This window comes from Rousettus aegyptiacus, unplaced genomic scaffold (genome assembly GCF_014176215.1).
Source record: "Rousettus aegyptiacus isolate mRouAeg1 unplaced genomic scaffold, mRouAeg1.p scaffold_m13_p_3, whole genome shotgun sequence".
NCBI lineage: Eukaryota > Metazoa > Chordata > Mammalia > Chiroptera > Pteropodidae > Rousettus > Rousettus aegyptiacus.
Window position 1 is genome coordinate 89,821,346 of NW_023416306.1, and position 26,537 is coordinate 89,847,882.

Below are 26,537 nucleotides of genomic sequence, written 5' to 3' on the forward strand. Positions count from 1 at the left end.
TGTGTGTCAATTGTTGTGAACTGACCCAAGCTGACTTCATCATGCTCAGCTCTGAGGTTCTTAGTAGATGGGTAGTGGCCACAAAAGGTGAGGTGGGTGTGGTATACAGCCTCACGCTCACTTACTAAAGAAATATTCATTAGCAAAGTGGGCACGAAAGAGTTTAGTAGGTAAGTTCAATGGTTTCTTCCTTTTAGAGTCTCTACCCAGCCTTATAAGAAAGGTTTACTTGAAACAGACAAGGCAGCATTCCAGAGGGTGGTTACCTTTAAGGCCAGCATCAGGTAACCAGGAGTCCTCCTAATAGAGAAGGACTGTAAACAGGGATTGAGCTCCAGGTTGCTGTCTTTAAGGAAGTTGTAAACTACAAGCCTGAGTGGAGTCAGATAACCTGTTTATGCAAGGATTGGAAATGTCTCATATATTTAGACAATCCACAAACTTAAAAGGGGCTTTTATTTAAATTTTTGGATTTTAATGTTTTTTTCCTTAGCCTGAAAATCTTGGTTTCTATAAACATTGACATCATTGCCTATTTATCTTACAACATATTTATAATAGTTTAGAAATAGCAGTATAATATACATAAGAACGATGAATACAGGTAAGATTCCTTTGTGATTCCTTTTTGTCTTTGAGTATATTTCACAAGGATAAACAATAAAAACTGGTTTTATAGTCAAATGAAGTAATATTTTTATTTGGTTAAAACAGTTGTTATACACTTAGGTTATTTTAATTCATATTTTAATTTCTAGGGATATACTTTTGATTTTTAAATTATGTAATTCACTTGACCCCAAAGCTGAAACCATATGAGAAGATGCATTCACAGAAGTTTTGTCTGCATTTCCATTTCTTCCACTCTGTTTATTTATATTCCTCTGTAGGTAATCATATTTATTAAATTTTGGTTCCATTGTTTCATTTGAAAACATGAGTACACTCCTTCCCCATTTCCTTAGAAAAGAAGATAGCATACTATAAAAATACTTTTTTAACCTTTTTCACTTAATATACTTGGAAGATAATTTCATATCAATATATGAAGCTAACTCTTATTTTTTGCAGTTACATAGTATCTTACGGTATGGATATACCATAAAACTTTTAAGTCTACTGCTGACGGACAGACACTTAGGTTGTTTGCAGTCTTTTTTATTTACAAATATCCAATGAATAGCCTTGTGCATTTTTCATTTTGGTTTGTGGCATAGATTTTAAGAATTGGAATTGGTGAGTCAAGGGATAGATGATATATAATTTTGCTATATCTTGCCCGTTTTAGTCATTTCAGGCTGCTGTAACAAAATACCACAGACCGGATGGCTTATAAACAATAGAAATTTATTTCTCAAAGTTCTAGAGGCTGGAATTCCAAGACCAGAGGGCCAGCATGGTCAGGTTCTGGTGATACCTTCCTCAGGGTTATAGACGGCTTTCTCATTGTATCCTCAGGTTGCAAAGAGTAGAGAGAGAAGGAAAGCTCCCATGTTTCTTATAAAGATACTAATTATTTTGAAAAACAACTTTTTATGTGTCAGTTGTTGAACTGACCCAAGCTAACTTCATTGTGCTCAACTCTTAGGTTCTTGGCCAAAAGCTCCACCTAACACCATCACAAGGAGGTGGGTAGGGTTTCAATGTACTAATGTTCAGGAGACACACTCAGTCTAATAACATTGTCCAGTTCTCCCAACAAGCGTTTCCATCAGCAAAGGCAAGAATACCTTGTAGGCTGTTTTTATTAGTCTACCTACCTAGGGGCTTGATGAAAGATTAACACTTGGCCTCAGGCTTTGTTTTGTTTTGTTTTTGGTTAAATTATGTCTGACATTATAAAGAAAAGTTTCTAATTTTTAATGTACTTGAAAAGCTGCTTTAAATCATTTATTGAGTAAGATAGAGTCTAAATAAGGATGACCGGTTGGTCACTTTTATCATCATGACCAGGAAGAAAGTCTAAGAAAGGATATTCCTGTGTGTGCCCTGAGGAGAGTTAATAAGTAACAGTGGTCCTAGAATCAGAGTAGGTGGTTGCCATGGAATAGAAGGCTTTATATGTCAAAAAAGTTTTATCCGAGCCAGATTTTAAAAGATTTGGAATAAATTACTTTGGACAGTATCTGATAGATAATTGATTTTGAGCAGGAACAAAATGGGATACTTCATTATTATTTACTATGTAGGGAAATTTAAGCTATTCACTTTTCAACATTTTAAATTGTTTTTGCATTTCAAACTAATTCATGAATTTAACATTTTTTTTTTACTGTTTTAATGTCATAATTTGTTCTATGACCTTAATTGCCACAGAAATGCCAGCAATGGTTTTCAGCCAACAAACTCGAAATATTCACACAGCATTTAGTTCATTTCCTACAGCAGCACTACTTACCTATTAATTTTATTTCTTAATAAAATATTGAAAAAAACAATGGTAGTGAACACTTCCATGGTGCTTACTGTGTACCATACACCAAGTGCTATACATAATAATTCATTTAATCCTAACCACAATCTTGTGAGATATATCTATTATATACAATTATATAATTATATATAATTTCTATTACAGTTAGAAACTGGGGAATAGAGAGGGTAAATAATAGGGCCAAAGCCACACAATCAGTGATAGTCTGGATTTGAACTCAGGCAATCTGACTTTGGAATCCAGGTATGTAACTGTCATACTCTTGTCTCTTCTTGACAGCACAAAATTCAGTAGTCTAGGACTGCTGATAATGTAGATAATAATCCAGTGGTGTTGATCACATATCACAATTCACCTCAAATGTCTGCAATTCTTTTTTTTTTCCAGAATCAAAAATGTCAATCCTGAACCAGGTCTTCTGGCATTTTCATAAACTCTCTAGGGAAAGGAATTCATAACCCTTTTCAAAAGAAAAAAGAAAGCATACAGTAGTCCAGAAACCATGAGAGTTGGGGAAGCAGATGAAGAAACACCAATTTACAAATATTATTTGAACTGGGGTGTTGTTGGCAAAGAGCATAGCTAACATCGTCAAAGATGTTACCACAGAATGTTATCTCCAATCTATGAATGCATATAGTGTCATAGAACAGAAGGAAAATTGGGCTTGCCCTACCCAAATTATAAAGCAGATTAATATTTTAAAGGCCAGAAAGTTCTCTCTGCAGTTCCTTTGCGTTCCATACTGGGGCGCTTCTGCCACCTACTGTTCATGTAGAAGACTGCAAGAGTTGGGAATCTACAATGCTATATCCCTAGCCAAATCTGGTTGATAACTCATTCGCCAAATATTTAAAGAGCACCCAACCCAACGGCCCTCTCAGTTTCTTCTCAAATCTCTTCCCTCTTACAAAATAGAAAACATTTGATATTACTGATCTTTGTGAATCATTTTAGCTACAATACATTTATTTTTAAATTTGATGATGCTTGAATTTTTTTTTTATCTTGAGTTTTAGAATTTTTAGCTTTCTAATGGAAATTAAAGGTGGTTAGGCTTTGTGGGTAAAAGTAGAGGCAAAGGATCTGACAATTACCCTTGAAATCACAGGCCCAATGATCTTTCTCCACAAACCTCTGGGAATGCTAGGCAGCAACCGTGAAAGGCCTGTTTTTAAAGACCTCATAGCAGTTGTCTGCTGAGCTGCTCCTCTGTACTCCCAAAGCCTCAGGTGCTTACCAGGCCATAGTACTTCCCTTTGTAAAGTCTTCATTGATTGACACACCTTTCCCCTTTTCTAGATGTGTATTCAACAAGCAAATAGTACATTGTATTAAGTGAATGCTGCAGAGAAAGTATGTCTTGATATTAATGTTCTGGCTTATAGCCCCCAAATCAAACTTAGCTTGCTTAGGCAAAGATATCCTTAGCTAGCCATTTCCTCCAGCCCTTACCCTGGTTGCTCTTGACTTAAGCACAGGTCAGCTTTCCTGCCATCTTCTCTCTTCCTGTCCTTTCCTTCGGCCCTGAAATTCTCATATGTTGAATGTGTAGAGCTGTTTGTGTCTACTTCCATCCTCTTCACAAACTCTTTTTCCTACTTTACCTTAGAACAAGCTAATTATGCTCAGTGTGTTTTAATATTTGTTAATATTTGACATTAATAGGGAAACGATCTATCGTTGCATCCCTTTGGGGACAATTTATACCACAGGATATTATTGCTTCCCAACTCCAGCACCTGGAATACTAATTTTGAGATGTAGGTAGAGGAATGTAAAAGAATAACATTATTCATAAAATAATGAGTTCTGGAAGGTTCGAGAAGATGGAAGTTTCTGGAAGCAAGTGTCCAGGTATAAAGAAGTGTCTTTACGGGTGACCATGGCAGTTTTCTCCAGAGGTTCATTTGCCTCTTCAATTTTTCTCATGCTATTTATTTCTATCACCGCTATGCCAGCCCTCTAGGAGTATACACATCTTTCTTCAAAGCCCTAACTCCTTCATTCTTGGTTCTCGTCAGTACTAGGGAGCCATGCTGGATTTTTACCAGTATGAACCTGATTATCACTAGGTGATAAATCATGATCATTTTCTTCTTTATATATTTTTTGGACTTATTGAATTTTACTAATTTGTTATTTTTATAATTCTATTTAAAAACTAGACTACAAAATTCAAAAGGAAAACAAGTAATGAAAATGAAGGTACAAGCATTTCTACTTCTACCGTGGATAACTTGTCATTTGCTCCCCAAGCTCCTGCTGCATTCCACATCCTCTTTGAAGCCCCTGCCAGAAGAGCTTACTTTTTCATTTTCAAGAGATATTCCTTTTGGTACCTTGCAAAAGATCTCACTGAGAAAACAATGGATAGACTATAGAACTGATTGCTCATTGAGGGTAAATAATCTGATATACATCCTCAGGTAGATATCAACAAATAAAAAAACTATAGACTGCGCATTAACTTCTTCAATTTCCCAGAGATAGAGTGAAATGTTGTTTTCCCTGGGATCAAATTAAAGGCTGTCCAGGTGACCAGACAGTAAACCCTGGGCTACCTGGGAGGGCTGGAATCCCTATTAGTAAGGCATCAGGTCATTAAGATGAACTTCATAAGCTGTGATTTTAGCTTTTAATGCAGAATAATTTGATGCTGATTTTAAATGTTACAGCATCAACAGGATGATGAGAATATAAATGTTTGCTTTGGTTTTAATTTAGTGGTACTTAACTGCAGTCCTTTGTACATAAGCTGCTTTGCTTATAGTGCATTACAATAATTCTCAAATAATTAGCTTCAAATAATTGTAATTAAACATATAATTATAAAACTAAACTTGATATGCTCAACATGTACAGCTTGTTATGTGTCATAGTAGTTATCTACTTATATAGCCTGGTTGTTCGCTCAAACTCTAGGAATGATATTGAATATGGAATTCACCCTAGTAAGCATGCAAAGCACACTCATAGTCAATTACCTTTAAGTCTCTCTTCCTCTTGGGTCAGATCCAGTGAGAAGTCCACAGATATTAAATTAACTCTAATAGTTAACAATGAAAAGTCACTTTGAAAGATAAATCTAAGATTATTTGCTAAATTGGGAGGGAAAAGCTTTCTTTTGCTCAAACGAGTTGGAAATTCCTCCTTAAATTTGCTGTATTCTTTATCCCCCTGAGGCTAGGATTTTAAAATCACTTTTGCTCTCCCCATTGGTATAGTCATGGTTTGTGGCATTTTGATTGAAAATGATTCCCTCCTATCTTTTGTCCCCTTCACCCCAATTTCTCTAAGTATTGAAGGTAATGAATTTCCTATACCCTCACTTTCACATTCTGTACCCCTTTTCTAATCACTAGTTTGTCAGCAGGGAATAAATTTCTTCTACCAACCAAGCAACCACCCACCCACCCACCATTACAACATACCACCTATTATCCTTAAACCCCAATAATTTGGGGTTGAAGGCATACTTAAATTCTATTACATATTCATTACTGATATGAACTACTGCCTAAATTTTAAAAAAATCTGAAAAGTTCATTAGTAAGATAATCTGGGAGACTTGCCCATACAGGAAAGAGGTAGAAAAATGTTTTTTTATTAGCATTTTCAAAGTAGTCAAGATTTTAACAATTATCTAAATCCTCACAACAACCCTGTGAGGTAGGTAAGTCATTGTTTCATGGCAAACTAGTATTATTCCAAATAAAGTGCAATTCCTAAAACGTAAATAAATAACCTGCATTAGGAATAATCTTGTTAATGATATCATTTATGTATATGCTAGTATTTGTGTTTTTGTATAGTTTGATTCATGCAGTAAGGTGTCCTCAGAAGTTTACTGTAAATCAAATCCTGTTTAAATACATGCGGGCATCTATTTAAGCAAACGGGGTGATTTTGTAAAATAAATCACTATTTTTTAATTTTATGTAAGTAAAACAGGAATTTTCATACTATTCGCTCAAAGTGAGGCATTCTCAGCAACGCTTCACTCACATTTATCCATTCTTCAGTAAGTTATCTAAACATGGCACCAAGCTATTGTAAGACTCAATTTATTGAATTAAACCTTAGCAATTTGGTATATGGCAGTGAACTGTGTTGTCATGTAAAAATCTCCAAATATATTGCGCTCAATCTCAACCTAAAACCTAAGGTGAACTGTTTATTGAAATGTAAACACTTAAAAAATGGTGATAAATTTTAAAAAGTATTTTTCCTTGAGAACAGTATCTAATTTTTTCCTTTAAAATACAAAAGGAAGAGAGATCTTAGGGTCTTTGAAAAGGAACATAATATTCTGGTAACTATAACTTTCTAGTGATTTCTATTGCAAATCAAAGCCTCATGCTACTAATTTACTACTTACAAAGGAACCAGCAGATGTTACTCCAAAAGTTTAAGTTTTTGTTTTTCTGTGTCAATATGACTTACTAGGAAAAGAAATATTCCCAGGCACCCATTTTCTCTTAAGTATATATTTAAAGTACATTTCTATTGTTAATCCAACATTAATAAACATCCAGTTGCCTAATTTTTTAGTTGTCTTATCTGCAAAATAAATTTTTACAGGAGAATTTCCATTACATTTAATTATGAGATAAATGTTTAGATCAGTTATGTAACTTATTTAACAATAACTTTAATTAAGCTTAGGAACTTAGTTAACATAAAATCTGCTGGTAGTTTTTAATACTTTAACAAGTGGTTAAAAGAATTTGCCATTAGGAAGAAATAATTCAAGCCAAGAAAAACATTCTCACCACAAAATGTTTAAAATTGCTTCAGGGGAATTAGGCAAAACAACGGGTAAAACAGACTAAACCATCTATAAATTTCTACATTCAAATATATACTAGATTCAACAGTGCACTTTGGATTATAGTGAGGTAGGGAAAAGAAATATAGTCAGATACATTTTGAACTGTTAAATTTCTATAACTAAAACACTGACTTGTATCAGGTTTTATTTGGTTATCCAAAATAATAATAATAATAATAATTGAGAATTCAACTAACTATTTTCTTGGATTCAAGGATAGAATTGTAAAAAATCTTTGAGGTACATATAAATAAAAAATACAAAAGCTACAAGATATATTTTCCTTCAACATAAAATATGCTTGTATAAAAATAATCCAGGATACAGAAAAAGAAATACAAACATTTTTGCATAGTTCTCTATAAAAAATATTTACCTGGGGCTAAACAGGGGAAAATATACCTCTGAAACTAGTATAGTTGAACTATTGCCTTGGATACCAAGTATACACAAAATAAAAGCCCTTTATCTTGGGGAGCATGGGCAGGAGGGAAAACAATGTAATTTAGCATCAGTCTATATTTATTTCTCTGTTGCTCGAATATAAACCAATGATGACAAGAGGAGAAACTCTGGGGGTTTATTTAACAAAATTAAATTCACATTTCTGAGGCCATCATAGTGCATCCAATGTCCGTGAATCTGGAAAGCTGCAGAATAGTGATGTTCCTCTTTGTTAAATAACGTGGCACCTTCCAATAAGTACCTGTAAAGTTAATGACAAAGTGTAGCAGAAAGTTAAAATACTTTGTGTTCTTAAGATAAATATTTCGTAAATTCTTAACTAAGGAATAAAAATTGATGATTGTTTGTATTCTATTCCTTAAAAAAGAGATATTCATCTGTAAAATTCATGTAATATAATTGGTAATTTGGAGTAAAATGTTTAAGAATTTTTTAAGTTGACAAAATTTAAGAATTTTAACAAAATACATCTTAACTTATAACCTGTATGTTTCTATTAAATAAGAGAAAACACAAACACAAATAAAGCCTTTAAAGGCACAAAGTTAAAAGAACCCTGAATGTTCTAATTTGTATGCAAATATTTTTATCTACAATGATGACAGTAGCATTTTATTTTTAAATTATGACTTCGTACTATACACTACTTTGACTTGAAATAGCCACTTTACATGTGCCATCTCCTTAATTCCTCACAATAATGAGACCAGATAGATACTGTCATCTCTGTTTCATAGATAAGAAAACTAACATGTAAGCTGGTTAAGTTACTGACCCAAGGTCATACAGTTTGTAAAAGGTGGGGCTGGATTTGAACCCAATTTTGTTTATTGCACAGTCCAAACACCTAACCGCTAAGCACACTACCAGTGGACTGACGCCCTGTAGTAGATTCTGATCTTAGCCAGAATACATAAGTTCATAGATAGATATGATCTTTTCAACAGTATTTCCTTAAGGGCTGGTCAAAGTCAGAATAGCAGAAAAATATAAATTTATTTTTTACTAGTTTTATAAAACAAACAAACCAAAAAACCACCTACTTGTGATCAGATAAATCCAAGTAATAGGGTACATATGCCAGATCTTCAGATTTCCAGTGCTGCATATTTAAGACAACAAAAGGGGGTGCCCCATGGCAGAAAACTCGTTGGGAAAATTCTCTTAAGCCACCACACCTAAAATTGAAAATAGACATGAACTTTATTAAACTTGGAACAAGGCTCCCTTTTATTATTTCTGGGTTGTCTTTATTACTTCATTTCATAATAAGCAAAATTATCTATTTTAGGTATGAGTAACGGTGTGGCTACATTAATACTTTATATGTCAATTCTCAAAAGTTTACAAGCTGTGAGAGCCTATCTACAAGAAATACTTTTAAAACTCCAGGAAAAGCTATTTTATCTATGTTTATAAAAGCATGAAGTTTTTCAAACTGATATTTATTTGAAGATACATTTTTCTTTTTCTAAGAAAGGGAAGCAATGGCAGAGAGGAGAATAATAATATGATTCTTATAGACCTCTTTAGATTGGTCAAAATTTCCTAATTGCTTCCTTTTGCCATTAGGATGAAGCAAATTCTGTTTATTTAGTGATATCGGATATTAAGCATATGGGTCAGAATATGACAAATACAATTATACAGTAAAATCTCGATTAACCGGAATGCTCAGGGTACAGTATTTTGGTTAACAAACATTATTGACTAAAGTTAACCAGAAAATCATTTTGTTTCAGTATTTGTTGCTAAAATACATTAGTTCACTTTCTAAACTGAAGTACAATTAACTGAACATATTTTATTCCTTCCTTCTTTTGTGATTAATTAGCTGTAAGATTATCCTTCTAATACTATATATATAGAAATTAAGAAATTGTGATGAATATATTCTTTCTGCCCTTTGGATTTCTTTTCTTTTTTACTATGTTAATTTTTTTTGGTTTTAAGTTACCTCTTTCTCCTAAATGAGTGCTGAAAAAATCCAGTTAAATGAGGGTCCCGATAAGCTGGATTCCGGTTAACCAAGGTTTTATTGTACCTACTCAGCAGTGGGGAAAAAAAGAAAAAGCATTTGCTTTGTTTTCATCAATTAACTATAGTATTACATTCTATCTGATAATGACAACACAGCATAAGATAGCATAGGAAACTAGAAGGTATTAAGATTCCAAAACGATGGCTTCCTAAATATGAATTGAGATTTCATAACGATTTAACATCAAACAACATACCAGTTCGGGCTTCTTCAGGAACACAGAAATACTTTCGTCTTAAATGTCTATCATATACTCACCCATGTTCTTCACACAGCTCAATCCTGGAACAGAATAACTCATCCACAGCCAGTCGTATTAAGTTTCCATGTGGAATTTCTTGGGGAGGACTACAACAATTGCAAAATACATCTAAGAACTGTTTCAACATTTTACAGGTAAAAAACACATTATCAGGACATCGGAATTTACAGGTCAATTCATTACTAGAAAATCGAAATATAATCTGTGATTCATTTTTGCATATAGGACTCAGAATCAGGACAACAGCCAATTAGCTACCAGACTAAATGTAAATTGTAGCCATTGTTGGCCTCAGCTACCTGATTTGTTAAAAAAGTTTTTCAGAGGTTTTAAATACAGGATAAAAAAAATAAGCAAAAGCTTTAAAAAGTTATGTAAAGTATGATAAAAAATATTTTTTAAAAAGTGTATTAGTATTAATATAGGATTATAAATATTCATTATTTACTATCAAACAAAACATATACAAATTAAAATACTAGTAAAAAAAGACAAATTTCTGAAACATTTTTTAGTTCATTATGATTTAGAGTAGCAATTTTATCCCTGATGGATATTTCAAAGTCGACATCCTCATATGAGCAATACAGGAAAACGGACAAAGCGTATTTCAGAAAAAGAGACATTAATTGCTAGACTCTAAAAAGAATAAAATATCTTCAGCTTTCCATAAGTAGCACGATATCATAATATTAAACTAAATATGCTATACAGAAATGTGAATTTAATAACTTAGGGCATGTGATTGTACATTCCCAAAGGGGAACAATCTATTAGGCTATTTTTGTGGACCACAGGGCCAAATACACTTTCTGACAACAATGTGTTTGTTGAGTTTGTTTTTCTGCCCTGTTTTGTTTCCACTAGCAATTATCCCTTTTCTAGCTCATGTCCCGTGGGGGCTTTGTTTCCCAACACTCCACTATGGCTTGACAGTTTGGCTTTCCTCCCTGTCATTTAGCAGCGTGGAGGGAGGTCTGCCTCCTTTCTGAAAGCCAAAAATACTTAGCAGGCTACCAGCTCCTTTCCTATCAGGAAAACTGCTCTGCAGATCCATAAGCTCCCCAGGTGTTAAGATTCCAAAATTTGGGGTTTCTGTCTATAATTATGACCTGGCCATAATATCAAGGAGTACTTTCAAACTTCTTATTCATGTAGAACTAGCCCACTCAACAGAGATCCATTTAAGGGGTAAAACATTACATAGGACACATACATTGGATGCAGTACTAAGTGTTCTTCAAGAGGTTAAATCTGTGACACAGGAATTCATTATCTACATAGCCACGTAACTAAATTCAACTCAAGAACAAAGTATTTTGCACAGTGAATAATTCATTATTTTGCAAGTAAAAGTTATCAGTTGGTTTTGTAAATTTTTAGAAAAATTTTTCAGTTACAGTTGACATTCAATATTATATTAGTTTCAGGTGTACATACGGCATAGTGGTTAGACTGAAGTAAATTCTAAGATGTCTGGATGTTTTCGTCATGGGACCTACTAAGTTTTGCATTTGTGTGGTTGCTTTTCATGTAAGTAATTACACAAGGTCTGTACTTTAAGAAGTACTTTGATTATATGTATGTATATATATACACATATTCATAGCACTTTGTTTAAAAAATTATTTCTGCTAAAAGTGACAAAACGGACTTTAGAGCAACTTACTTTATATTAATTGTGCGCTGCTGATCTTCCTGCACTCGAGTTGGGCATCGCCAGTTGGAACAGTAACTCTCTTGTATGGTAGACATGAGATTATCGAGATTTTTTGTAAAATTATCATGCTCATTCCCGAACAAATCAATTATTAATGAAGCTTTATGAACTTCAGATTTGTACTGCTGTTTTTCCATCTTGTCCCAAATCCAAAGTAGCTTCACAGTTGTAAAACTGTAGGTGTCCATTAAATAAAGAAAACAGTCTACAAACTCTCTACCTAGATGAAGAGAGAGTTCTCTAGGAAAAGTTTCATTTTCATTAAGAATGACGTATAATAACATTAAGAAACCATCTATAGTGCAGGTATTTTTCAGTCTTATTTCAACATAGAGTGGTGTACAGGACACTGCTTTGCGGCCAGCTTTGATAGTAAAAACACCTCCCCAAGGAAGAACAGGCCTCCAAAATGAGCGATCTTGGTTATAGTTATTTTTAATTGATGCTTTGATCTCTTCAAACAGTGTCTTCATCCTGCATATTAAAAGTTAAAAATAAAACATGTAGATTGTGACTTCACATGTTAAATGCATGGTATGTTTAAATGAAAATAAATATACCTAAAGATTTAAATTTGGTTAGATCACCTCCCAATGTAACAAAAAAATTTAAAACAATTTAAGTTACTAGCCATTTCGGGAGCAATATGTTTGGTCTTTAGAAAGACCACTTAAGAAGCTGCAATCTGGGGGAGGTAGAAGAAATAAAAAAGAGTCAAATATGTGGTGACAGAAAGAAATCTAACTAGGGTGGTGAAGAGTGTGAACATATATATGCCTTACTGTTAAAATGTACAGCTGAAACTTACTGGATTTTGTTAACCAATGTCACCATAAAAAATTAATTTTTTAAAAAAGAAAAAGATACAATCTTTTTTTGAGGAACAGAATGGCCATTTGATAGGCCTTTATATTAAATATACTCTGTAATTCTAAATGAAAGTAAAGCTATTTAAAGATACTATCTAAATATGGTTGGGTATGTTCCTAATGTAAACCTCTTCCACCCTGCAAAATACAAGCTGTCCTTCATTTTGTTAATAAGTGTGGTTTCACTTATGAAACCGATATACTATAATGGAAACCTTGTTTGGGCTACAGAATGGCCAATTAACTTTGAAAGACAACATTGAAGAGTAATCATGAGAACCGAATAGTAGTACAGCTTATACAAAAATCATTTCTATGACCTTTGAGATTTTTACTTGCAATTAGGACAATACTAGATAGTCTATAATTTGAACTATAGAAGCCATGCTGTGAAGCTCTGATCCAGAACTTGGTAAGTATCTTGATTCCCTTCTCTGCATGTTTTGGGAATGAACTGAGGCGTCCTCCTTATTAAATAAGGCACCTATCCTTCTCCCACCCTTAAAGACATCTAAGTATTTGGTTTTTAAAGTCAATGACAGTGTCTAATAAACCTGTTTATGTCATATGTATGTTACATAAAGCAAAAATCTAAAAAATTAAAGAATGATGCCCTAATGAAACTGAATTAAAAAACTGCTTTACTTGGGACCAAAAAAAAAAAAAATGTCCAAACTAAAAACATAAGGTTTTCAATATATTAATTTTATGGAAAAGTATATTTTTATTAAAAAAGGGAAGCGTCTGAGGAATAGGAAAAGTGAGTGGCTGAGGTGTCTTATTTTGACCATCTTTTTAAGTGCCACTCTCCCAAGCTCATGAATCCAACAACACTCAATACAGAAGACCTGTTTTATTTGTGAGAAATTTAGTTCAAACCGATTTAAGCAAAATTAGCAGACTAAAAATTCAGTTCTATGATATATTAAACACACACAGTATTTTTAGCTTGAAGAAAGTTACTGTGCACTCTAAAACATTTAACACTATATTTAGTTTTAAGTGTAGATGTTTATATATAGTTGGTAACAAGTTGGCTTAGTCAACCAATCAGAAGGCGTGGCAAATTTGGAACCTAAGAAAACACAAACTCAAGTTTCTTCTTAGTAAGAACTGACATTTCCTGAGATTTTAAAAACCATAAAGCATTCAAATACTTTAAAAATGGTAATAACTTTCTTCATGGCTTGATTTATTTCTGTTGAATTTGAAAGAACTTTGTAGTAAGGTCATAAGATCAAGAGCTTGAGTTCTTTGTTTTTAAAGTCATTCAAAGAAGTCTAATAAAAATGTATATGTCATATTTATGTTATATAAAGCAAAAAAATTTTTTTAAAGAATGACACCCTAATGAAACTAATTTAAAAACTGCTTCACTTCACTTGGGACCAAAAAGTCTAAACTAAAACCATTATTATAGTTTTCCAGTATGTTACTTTTAGGGAAAAGTATGATTTTGTGAAGAAGAGAAGTATCTTTGGAATAGGAAAAGAGAGTGACTGAGGTCAGTGTCAGTATCGGATTCCTAAATATTGCATTGGGAAGGAAACAAAAATCTCCGTGTTTTCTTACAAATTATCTTTTAGACGTGACCAAATATAGTTCCAGAAAGCAAGAGTTATACTCTAAGAGAATTAATTACACACACACACACACACACACGTAATGTAATTACATATATATGTGTGTATGTAATGAAACTTTAGTCTTTTTCTAAGAAAAAAAAAAAGTGGGGATATAGAGAGGAAGAACTAGAGAGCACTTAATCCAGTTTCAGCATTAACGTGGTGATTTGTCCCAAAATCAATTACAATAAAAATGATCAAGAAAGATGGAGAAACGCCTGCAAAGAGAATTCCTTACAATTGTCTTAAGTTTTCCTCACACCTTCGAATATTGTTCGTTAGGCACAGTATCAGAAGCCCTGGAAGAAGTATCCTACTCTTTTTTCCTGCCTCAACAAGCCCTCCAGTTTGAATAAACCTGCAAAACTCCCCCGACCTCTTATTTCCTTGGCAAAACACTTTTTTTTTTTGCGATCATTTCCAAGGGTGTCAATCTGTACTCCACGCCAATCGCAAGGACCAGACCAAAGCACTGAATGACGGGCGCCCTAAAAGCTCGGCAGTCCTAAAGGTCCCCTCTTGAATCCACGCTCCGAAATAACCTGAAAAAACGCCACGCGCTCCCCCACGAAGGAGCACGGGGCTTCGGGGCCGGGACGTGCTGAGCGCGCGGTGGACACCCCCTCAGCCCCCGGCGCTCCGGGCACGCCCACCCTGCCCCCGGCCCGCCGCACCCGGGAGGGCCTGGCACCAAGGGCTGGCCCCGCACCAAGGGCTGGCCCCGCACCGCGGGCGGGTCCTCGAGGTGAGACAGCTGGGCGCCCCTATCCGCGTCCGCGTAATAGCCCCGCAGGGCGCCTGGGACTGTGGGCAATGGGCTGGAGGTGCCGGGCCGCAGAGAGCGTCCCCACATCCGACAGTCTCAGTTCACTAGGAAGCCGACTCCTCATACCTCCCCGGGGACCGAAAACCGCTGGTGCCGCCGCACCCGTCGCCGCCGCCGCTTGCTCATGGAGAGCCCGTGCTGCCGCCGCCGCCGCCGCCGCATCTACTAGCACCGCCGGCTGTCTCGGCCTCCCCCGGCGTGAGTGCTGGGCTCCGGCACGGCCTCCATCGCACCCGCCGCGGCGGGAGCCACAGCAGCTCCGGCGCCCAGGCCCGATCCGACCGGACCCACGGAGCCAGGACCGCAGGACGCGTAGCTTCTTATTACGGAGGAAGATTCGGCCTGACCTCCGCCCCCCTCCCCCCAGCCCCCAGCTCCTAGCCGCCTTGACGGCGCTGCTGCGCAAGCGCGAAGACGCCCAGGCCAAACGTGCGTGTGTCGGGTGTGTGTATAGCATTCAGCTTAGCCCAATGGGAATCGGGATCAGGTGCGGGGGGCAGGACCGCCGAGAGAGGGGCGGGGTTCCACTGTTAGTGGGTGGGTGGATCAGCCGGAAGTGGGCCGGGTTTGCACGGAGGCGGGGTTTTACTGGGAAACCCGTTTGGCTTTCTGAGGTTTGTACCATTTTTGGATCTTACTTGATTTTAGTTTGCTTATAGGGTTTGCCCTCTCAAATCCTAGCTCAGAAGAGGAAAGTTTTGTTTTCTCGATAAGTTATAATTATGCAAGCTTTTGATTTAAGTATATACTTAGGAAAAAATTGAATTAGTATGTTAAATGCTATCTTTATTACTGAAGGTAATGATTGGCCAAAATGCTATAATTTATAATGGAAGTTAGTTTTATTTAAAGAAATTAGATGGCTTTAGCCCATCGCAGAGATGAAAACTTTTTATTTTGTAGATGGTAAGGCACCACACTTTAAATGACAACTGGAAACTTAAGATAGAGTTGCTAAATGCTAGAGTCTTTGGGGTCAACCATTATTCCTGTTCAGTAGGCCCTAGTTCTTGTGTCTTCCATTAAAGAGTCAAAGCCCGCATGTCTCTACTCCTAAAGAACACAGGCCGCCTTTGAAAACTACCTCCATCCACAATTAGAAATAAAGTACTGTTGAGACTTTCCCCCATCTCACCTTTCGATGAATTGTGATTATCTGGAAAGTGAAGCTCAACTTCCAGAATACACAACTTGGAGAGAATGTCAGCCAAGCATTCATTGTGGTCCATCACAGCTGAGTCTGAAGAAGGGTGGACACCTTTTTGACTAGTGTGATGGTAAGCCAGGCCAATAGCAGTGACTTTCCTCATGGATCTCTCTCAAGGGGTCTAGTAATAGAGGGATGTAGGCTGGGAGAGAAACTTGACTAACTGAAGGTAATTACTGCCAGTTGAGTTGGGAAGAAATAGACCTCAGAGCAGAGGGGAAAGAAAGATGGCTCTGCCCTCTGCCCCAAAAGTATAACTGTCAAAGTCTTCCCTTTTTAGTTTTCTGATTTTTCTTATTATGGTATTTCACAGATGAGGAGCTGAGGCTCTGAGAAGTTAAATAACTAGTATATCTGTACTGGAATTCACACACAAAAACTTCACTGTCAATATTAAAACTATCCTTCAAGTAGAAAGCCCTTTAAAAATGTTTATATATTAGTTTATATGTTTAATTGACAAGCTCTCAAAGACACTGAATTCATTTTATACTCCTCCTGAAACTAGACCCAATAGTGGTGATTGTCCCCATTTCTGGAGAATAACAGGGAAATTGCTCATTAAACTCTGCTGAGGCTTAGCTAGGCAGAAGAAGCATGGATTCCTTGCATACTTGGACCAACTCACAAACCTCATTGAGGCCTTTAACCGAGATTTGCATTCTGCTTCCTTTCTGTTCCCCTCAAAATCTGATAGCTGTGTTGCAGGGTTTTTTAGGCTGCTTTATTGAGGTATAATTGACACAAATATATGAAACATATTTAAACCGTCACTGCAATCAAGTGACTATATCCGTCATCCTCAAGTTTTCTTATGTTCCTATGTAATTTCTTCCTCTCATTTCTCCTTTCTTCCCACACCTAAGCAACCACTGATCTACTTTCTGTTATTATAGATTCATTTGCATTTTCTAAAATTTTATATAAATAGAATCAGACAGTATGTATTCTTTTAGGGGTTTGGTTTCTTTTACTCAATATCATTATCTTGACATTCATCCATGTTGTTCTATGTATCAATAGTTCATTACTTTTTGTTTCTGAGTGCGTTCTATTATATGGATATACTACAATTTATCCAACTATCTATTGATAGACATTTGGATTGTGTCTAGTTTTGGGCTATTACCAATAAAGCTGCTATAAACATTTGTTTACAAATCTTTATATTTTCTTTTTGGGGGGGGTAAAAAATCTGGAAGTGGAATGGTTGGATCACATGGTAGCTGTATGTTTAACTTTTTAAAAAAGTGCTAAATTATTTTCCAGAGCAGTTGTACCATTTTACATTCCCATCAGGAGTGTATTCAAGTTCCATTTCCTCTGTATCTCCACTGGTACTTGGTATGGTCAGTCGTTTTTAATTTTAGCCATTTTAATAGGTGTATATTCATATCTTGCTGTGGTTTTAATTTGATTTGTATTTTTCTAATGACTGATGATGTCGAGTATCTTTTTTATATGCTTATTTGCCATCTGTATATATCTTTGGTGAAGTGTCTGTTCAGATGTTTGTTCCATTAAAAAAAAATTGGAAAAGATGATGATAGAAGGTAAAGACTGTACATGCCTCCTCTAGCAACCACACCAAAATTATAACAAAACTGTAGAGCAACCAGTATGTGGAGTCACCAAGGGTTTGGCTAAACAGAAGTCCTACAACTAGGTCACCTCAAATAACAGATCACCTCAAGATGGTAGGAGGGGCAGAGATGCAAAACAATCTGGTGCCACAAACCGCGTCTGGGGAGTGAGAATCGGGAGGGCTGTCTTGGCTGTAGAGCCCCCTCCCCCACTTGAAGAGCATGGGATCTCCGCTACATACTGGGATCTCCAGCCCAGGGTTCCAGTGCTAGGAAGAGAAATCTCTACAACCACTGCCCTGCAAAATGGTGGAGGTTGCAGGTAAATGAAACAGAGGGCTGCTAGAAGCGGAGACCTTCCTCTTAAAGGGCCCATGCCCGGCTTTACTTGCTTTCTGACTCATTCACTCTAAGCATCAGCACTGGGCAGCTGCTTGAGGGGTGCTAGGGATGTGCAGGAAGGTGCTGAGCCATCGGGCTTCAGGATAAGGGCTGGAGGGGTGGCTTGCTGGAGGAATTCCCTGAGCCTCTACCTCTCCCAACGTGTGAGCCCATCCAAGCTGCTTCCAGTGATTTATTCCATACAAATGGGCTATCTAGGCTCCTGCTGCAAACTTTCATAAAACCTCTCAAAGGCTCACAAAACCCAAAGAAGCAGCATCTGGCCTTGGCATACCCTGTACCTCTTGCAGACTAGCCACAAGTCCTGCACCAGTGGCAGCTGTTCTCAGTTTCTGACTTGGCCCCATGAGGCACCTGTCAGCCTGGAGTGGGTGGCAGCCGTATGTGGACTGCTTGGTTACTTTTACCAGGTGGCCCGGGAGGTGCACAGATTATGGCTGGAGTTGGCTTGCAGCAGATCCCTCTAGGTCTGTTCCAAGGGGCCCCACAGCACACTTATTACACTAAGCCATTCTACTAAGACTGAGAGACTTAGGAGTCCAAGCTAATACACAGAAGCAAACACAGAAGGCAGCCAAACTGGGGAGACAAATATGTCCTACTTGAGAGACTAAAACAAAGTTACAGAAAAGGAATTCACCAAAATGGAGATAAGCGATATACCAGAAGCAGAGTTCAAAACACTGGTTATAAGGATGCTCAAAGAAGTTAGGGAAAGTGTATATGAATTCAGTGAGAACTTTAGCAATGAGATAAAAAAAAAAAAATTGAGATGGAAAACACAATAGGGAGCCGGTCAGAAATGAAGAACACAATATCTGAGATGAAGAGTACATTAGAGGGAATCGACAGAGTGGATAAAATGGAGGTTGAAATCAGCGACATAGAGAATGGGGTAGCAGAAGACACGCAATCAGAATAGCAACAATTCAAAAACATGAAGATAGTTTAAGAAGCCTCTGGTACAATATTAAGCAAAACATTATTCACATCATAGGGATATCAGAAGGAGGCGAGAAAGGGCAAGGAATTGAAAATCTATTTGAAGAAATAATGATGAAAAACTTCCCTAACTTGGTGAGGGAAATAGACATACAACTCCAGGAAGCTCAGAGAATTCCAAACAAGATGAACCCGAATAGGCCCACACCAAGACACATCATAATTAAAATGTCAAAGGTTAAATAAATTCAAAGTGTGACTTTTAAAAGCAGCAAGAAAAAAGCAATTAGTTACATACAAGGGAACACCCATAAAACTGTCAGCTGATTTCTCAGCAGAAATTACAGGTCAGAAGGGCTTGGCACAAAATATTCAAAGTGATTAAAACCCAGAATCTACAACCAAGATTACTTTACCCAGCAAAGTTATCATTTAGAATCAAAAGACAGATAAAGAGCTCCTCAGACAAGAAAAAGCTAAATAGGTTAATCACCACCAAGCCAGTATTACAGAAAATGTTGAAGGGACTTTTTTAAGAAGAAGAAAAAATATGCATCAAAATTCTAAATAAAGAATGACAATAACTATATATCTATCAATGATTACTTCAAATGAAAAAGAATTAAATGCTCCAATCAAAAGATAGGGTGGCTGAATGGATAAGAAAACAAGACCCATACATATATTGCCTATAAGAAATCCACTTCAAATTAAAAGACACACACAGACTAAATGTAAGGGAATGGAAAAAGATATTTCATGATGAACCTAGAGAGTAGTGTGCTGAGCGGAATAAGTCAGATAGAGGAAGACAAATGCCATATGATTGCATGTATTTGTGGAATCTAAAGAACAAAACAAACAAATTGGGTAGTTCACTTTTTTAGAGTTCTTTATATTTTCTGGAAACAAGTTCTTTATTAAATAGATACTTTGCAAAAATTTTTCTTAGCATGTGGCTTTCGTTTTCATTCTCTTAACAGTATATTTTGAAGAGCAGAAGTTTTAAATTTTAATAAAGTCCAAAGTTTTTTTTTTTATGGATTGTGCTTTCAGTGTTATTTCTAAGAAATCTTTTTCTACTCTAAGCTCACAGAGACCTTTTCGTTTGTTTTCTTCTAGAAGTTTTACATTTTAGACTGTATATTTAGGTCTATGAAACATTTGAGTTACTTTTTATTTATGATTTGAGGCATGGATCCAAGTTCATGTTTGTTACATGTGGATATCCAATTCTTCCAACTTTATTTATTTAAAAGCTATTCTTTTCCCACTGTGTTGCCTTTGTACTTTTGTCAAAAATCAATTGTCCAATATCATTTTATAAACATTTTATTTAATGTTAATTCATCATCAACTATATGTCACATAACGTGCTAGCACTGGATATATGTAGCTGTAAGTATTCTTAGATTTCAATGGCTAGAGACCAAATATTGCTAACTTAAAATAAGAATTTACTGGAAGGATGTGAGGTATGATAGAATTAAAGAAAAAGCTGGAAATTGGGTCTCAGCTACCTTGATTGATCAGAAGGGAGATAGTTTCACAAAGGACAGTGAGATCCCATTAACAGAGGAAGAGGAAATGGTGCTGGGTAGATATCTCATAAGAGTGCTTCCTAACTTGTTTTTACATTTACACATGATAAACGATTAGAATTGTGAGGGTAAACTGATGGAGATCAGGAGGTGTCTATGTGGCGTGTGGTGAAAAATTCATTACATTTTCTTTACGTTATGTAATTCTAAGAAAAAAAGCGAAGTATTAGGGAGATATGAAATAAAACCTCAATAAAATTTAGTTAAAAATTTAATGAAAAATTTGAGCTTGTTTCCATGATATGATTTTTATTTTCAACTTTCATTCAAACCTAACTGTAATATATATATATATATATATATGAAAGAGTGTATATATTATAATTATGCGTGCATCTGTGTGGATTTTCACTTAAGTGTTCCAGTTATGTATACCTGCATAACAAATCATCCCCAAATTTAACGGCTTAAACTAACAACATTTATTTTGCTTATGAATTGCAATTTGGTCAGGGCTTGGCTAAAATAATTTGAAGGCTGAGGGCTGGAATCATCTGAAGTTTCCTTCATTTACATGCTTGAAGGTTAATGCTACCTGTTGACCAGGACCTTGACTCCTTGACTTTCTCATAGCATGGTGGCTGGTTACCAAAGGTGAGCATCCCAAGAAAGAGCACCAGGTAAAAGCTCTAGTGCCTTTTCTAACCTAGCATTGCAAGTCATGCGGTGACAGTCCCAGTGCATTCTGTTTACTGGAGGTGAGTCGCGAAGGCTAGCACATATTCAAGAGGAGAGAACTGAACTTCACCTACTGATGGGAAGAGTTCCAAAGGATTTGTGGATATATTTTTACACTACCACACTTATCTAAACAGCTCCCTGATCAGGAAGCAGAACATTACCAACACCCAAACCTTGCCTTCCTATCATTATCTGCTACCACAAGGGTGATCACTATCCTGATTTCTAACGGCATATGTTAGTATTGACTATTTTTGTACTTTATGTAAATGGAATCATATAATTATGTACTTTTCATGTCTAGCTTTTTTCATTTAACATTGGTTATGAGATTCTTTCATGTTGTTCCATGTAGATTGATGTTATTACTGTTTAGTATTCTGTTTTATTAATAGTACATTTTTTTTTGTCCTATTTATTGTTGATAGGCATTTGGGTAGTTTTCAGTTTGGGGTTAACATGAGAGGTTTTGATCTGGAGTCTTGTACATGTCTTTTGTTACTTATGTATGTTGAGAATATGTGTAGGAGTGAAATTACTGGGTTTAGGGTACGCATATGTTAAACTTTAGCAGATACTGTCAAACAGTTTTCCAAACTCTGCCACCTGCAGTGAGTAATCATGAACATGATTTCTTAATATTAGGTTTTATGCTTGAAATGATTACACAAATCTTTTTCAAGATGTATTAATAATGCACTTCTCAGATTCTGGCTAGTTACCGTTGACAGAAGAAGGCTAGGCTCAGTTGGCTCTGTTGACCAGAATGTGGTTTTTCCAGCATGGTATCTTCTCTCACAGTGGCTCAGGTCTGTAAAAGAAAGTGTGTCAGTGAACAATGCAAATTCTGCACAGCCTTCTATGACCTAACCTCAGAAGCCTAGCCCAGTTTTTATACACATGTAGGCGATGGCAAATACTAGAAGAGACTTCATTGTTTTTCTTCCATTCATAGAACATCTTTTATTGTCAATAAATTTAGATTATTAAAAAAAATCAATTTGATTTTTAGAAATTGTACTCTAAATCTCATAGCTCTTTCACCAGCAAGAGTTAAAGTTGAAATTCCTTGTAATAATGAGAATAGCTTTATAAAACATTATGTCTTTCTTTAACATACACATATGTTGATCTATTAGTTTTAATATGTTTTCTTTAGGACTCATAATATTAGTATTAAACTATTTTTACTACAAAAAGTTGATTTTTCACTTTGAAGCTATAAATTTTGTTGGCAGATGTTAAAAGAGGTCCAGAGTGTACCCCAAGGGTTAATGAAGTGAGTAAAATACCCTGGGGTAGTGCAAGTGCCAAAAAAGTGAGAGTTGAACATTAATATCTGAACTTGGAGACAGGCTGTTTGAGGAGCCCATCTTAAAGACACAACCAGCTCTTGGTGACCCTTCAAAGAGACCTGGGGGGAATAAAAACCTCAATATTATTCTCCTTTGCCCCCTGATACTCTGATGTGTTGTCAATACTTCTACTACTGTACTATGTAAAAGTGGCACTTTTTCTATGACTCTTGCTTCATGTTGACAGTGTTGACAATTTCCACGCTAGTTGATAAAATAAGTGATTCTGTAGTTGCATAAGGCCAGATCCATTTTATTAACTCCTGTCTTTTGTGTTGTGGTTGTCATATATTTTTAATGCTGCATGAGAACTTAGAAAAATTTAAAAGATATGTCCTTTTTATTTACCTACGTGTTTACTATTTCTTTTACTATTGCTTTTTATTCTTTTGTATAGATCTAAGTGGTATTATTTCATTAATGTGTCTTTAGTACAGATCTGCTATGTTGTTTTTAAAAATGGCTGTACATTCTTTGACATTTTTTTTCACTGAGACATAGGGTTGCTGCCTCTTCGTCTTGAATCTGGGTAAGCTAGAGATTTCTTTGACCTAAACAACACAGCAGAAATAAAACACTATGACATCTGAGGCTAGGTGAGAAAAAATAAATAAAAATGAAGTTTGTGCCTTATTCATTTGGACACTTGTTCTTTGAGCTCTGAGCCACCATGTGAGAAGAATACCAGGCTGGAGAGGCCACATTCTGGTCAACAGAACCAGCTGAGCCAAGCAATCTAGTCATCCCTGCTACGTTGCCAGTGATGTGAGTGAAGTTGTCTTGAACCTGCTAAGCTTCCCATTCACCAGGTGAATATCACTGAATGACTTCCCTTAATGCCACAAGAAATAGAAGACCACCTAGCTTAAACCTGCCTAAATTCCTGATTCTCTTAATTGTGAGATATAATAAAGTCATTGTTTCAAGCAATTTTTTTTTGAAGTAGTTACACAGCATTAGATAAGTAGAACAAAATTTGAGGTGCTAGTGTAACAAAAACCTAAAATGTGACATTGTCATTGGGACAAGATGTCAGGCAAAAGTCAAAAGGACTTCGAGGACTGTTTGTGGAATCCTGACAGGCATGGAGGAGGGTAATCAATGAGGGCTTAAAGGAAAGTAAAAAAAATGATATTGGAAGATAGAGGAAGGAGGATCTTGTTATGCCACTGTAGATGGTTTAACAAATGTGATAACATGGAGGATTATAAAATGTACTTAATGAACTGATAAATCTGGTTTAGGAGATTACAAGGCAGAACACTGAAAGTGTCAACTATTTTTTGTTTCTTCTTAACTGTATTTCATACAGTGTAACAGACAAAGCTGTACCAAAGAAGGAATTATTCTATTTTCAAACAGAATTTTGAAGAACTATATAGGAACAGATCTGAAAATGAAACTATTTCTCATCCATAATTTCTCCCAGCATAAGATACTCAAAATAAGATAGAGTTACAGGAAAAAGATCAAATCCAATGTCTTGTTAGAAAAGCATGGATTCAAGACAGCAATGAAGCCAAGATTGTGACTATGAAACTTTTGTTCAGAGTTCAGAAACAGATGAAAGAGCTTTTAAGGTTCTTCAGGGCTTATAGTATAGACCCTCTCTCTTTGACACTAAGGCTTCTAAGAATCTTTAGGACACTGTTCTACAGCAGACTCACAGGGAGCCCAAGGTAGAAAAGGGCTTATCTAGAAAATATTTATGGATGTGGCTTTTATCTAATGGAATTGACTAAAATTGATAGCAAAAAAACCCACAAACTTTTTATAATAATTATATCAGCTTGCACACACACATACACGACACACAACACACACAACACACACACCAGACTGTATAAAATATAAAAAGACTTTTGGACCCTCAAACTTTTGTGAACAGGAAGCAAGCTGAGTAGGCTACTTAGCTGCAGAAATAGTTCATTCTATGGGAAAAAAAAGAACGAACAAGAGGTCAAAGCCAAGATCTCATAGGAAAGAGCCAAAAATCGTGAAAAATTATTCTTAGGGAGCCTGATGGGGCCCCATTCATCAACTGGTAACATATGCCCAGTTGGATTTTATAATTTCAGTGAATTAGTGACTTCTTATTTTCTTCTTTTATCAAATGGAAATTTTTTGTTGCAGTTGTTCTATACCTTACACACCATCATATTTTGGGTATATATGGAACAGATAAGTTGTCTTTTTAGTTTGCAGGTTTTCAGATCAAGATCTGAACCCAAGAAGCCGCATGGAACCTCATCCAAACCTGGACTTGATTTAGATGTTAAGATCCTGGACTTTGAACCTGAGTTTGATGCCATGATGGGATGAGATTTTGGGGGAGTCTTTGGAAGAGGTAAATATATATATATAAAACTTGAGGGAGGAATGTAAATATTTGGCCAGAGGGCAGATTGTGACAATTTAAAATCACTTCCACAGATTCTTTGGCATTCTTTCCAAATAGAGTCCTATACTCTTTCTCCTTCAAATGCATGAGATTGTGATTACTTTAACTAATAGGGTATGGAAGAAGAAATGCTTTGTGACTTCTGAGTCTAGGTCATAAACAACCATGTAGATTCTATCTTATTTGCTAGAACTCCTACTCTTGAAGCCACTAGGTAAGATGTTGGCCTACCCTGAGGCCTCATGTTTGTGAGGCCACATGTAGGCCATTTGGTCCACAGTCCATGCTAAACCTTGCCTTCTAGCCATCTCTGCCAATGTGCTAGATATGTAAGAGAAGCCAAATATATGGAGGCAGGTATGTGAGTGAATACTACCTAGTGAACTCAACTGATGCCACAAGGAAAGAAAAGATCACCTAATAATGTCTTACATAAATTTCTTGACTAAGAATATTGTAAAATATAACAGAAAGTTTGTTGTTTCAAGTCACAGAATTCCAGGGTAGTTTGTTACCCAATAATACACATAACTGGACATATGTTGATGATGAATTATCTCTGCTTTTTTATTTCTGAAAATATCTTCATTTTTGCCTTCATTTTTAACCATTATTTTTGTTAGACATAGAATTTTCGATAGTCTTTATTTTTCTTTTAGCACTGAAATGTTATTATTTCTGACTTGCATTCTTTCTCTTGAGGAGACAATAATTCTTAAAAAGCCTGAATATGCATTATCTTTTTTTTCCCCCCCTGGATATGTTGAAATTTTCCCTTTAGTTTTTAAAAATTTAATTACCATTTGCTTTTCCCCCTTAATCTTGCTTTGCTTCATTGAGCTTCTTGGATCTATGGATTTACATTTTTTATCAAATTTGGGGGAAAAAACTCCCATTATCTTTAAAAAATATATTTTTTCTGTGCCAATGCCTCTCTCCTTCCTAATTACAAATATGGTAGTTACTTAATATTATCTCATAGTCCATCGAAACTGTTCATTTTTTTATAGCTGTTTTTCCTCTCTATGTTTACTAATGAGCATTTCTATTTCCTGTCTCCAGTTTTATTTGTCTTCTCTTCAGTAGAGTCTACTTTGCCATGAGGGTCATTCAGTAAATTTTTCATTTCAGATATTGAATTTTCCAGTTGTAGAATATCTTTTTGTTTCTTTTATATTTAACAATTTTCTTTTTTCGGATGGTCTATTCTTCCTTAATTACTTTGTTTTCCTTTAATGTTTGACCATATTTATAAAAGCTATTATAAAATCCTTTACTAATTTCACCAT

General features: G+C 35.8%; 1 protein-coding gene across 3 annotated transcripts; it reads right to left on the bottom strand.

Moving 5' to 3' along the window:
* Positions 1 to 6,012: 6,012 nt before the first annotated feature.
* CUNH14orf28 (chromosome unknown C14orf28 homolog) lies at positions 6,013 to 15,390 on the bottom strand. Of its 3 annotated transcripts, XM_016154630.2 has the most exons (6): positions 15,143 to 15,253; positions 11,706 to 12,230; positions 10,033 to 10,122; positions 9,691 to 9,777; positions 8,777 to 8,911; positions 6,013 to 7,974 (listed from the first exon to the last, which is right to left on the bottom strand). In XM_016154630.2, exons 2-6 carry the CDS (start codon positions 12,227 to 12,229, stop codon positions 7,791 to 7,793), a joined length of 1,020 nt encoding a protein of 339 aa, XP_016010116.1. In that variant the 5' UTR covers position 12,230; positions 15,143 to 15,253; the 3' UTR covers positions 6,013 to 7,790. The 3 variants fall into 3 exon arrangements, with proteins under 3 accessions (XP_016010116.1, XP_016010117.1, XP_016010115.1); XM_016154631.2 differs by lacking the exon at positions 9,691 to 9,777 and having other exon boundaries at positions 15,143 to 15,390; XM_016154629.2 differs by lacking the exon at positions 15,143 to 15,253 and having other exon boundaries at positions 11,706 to 12,503.
* Between the last annotated feature and the right edge of the window lie 11,147 nt (positions 15,391 to 26,537).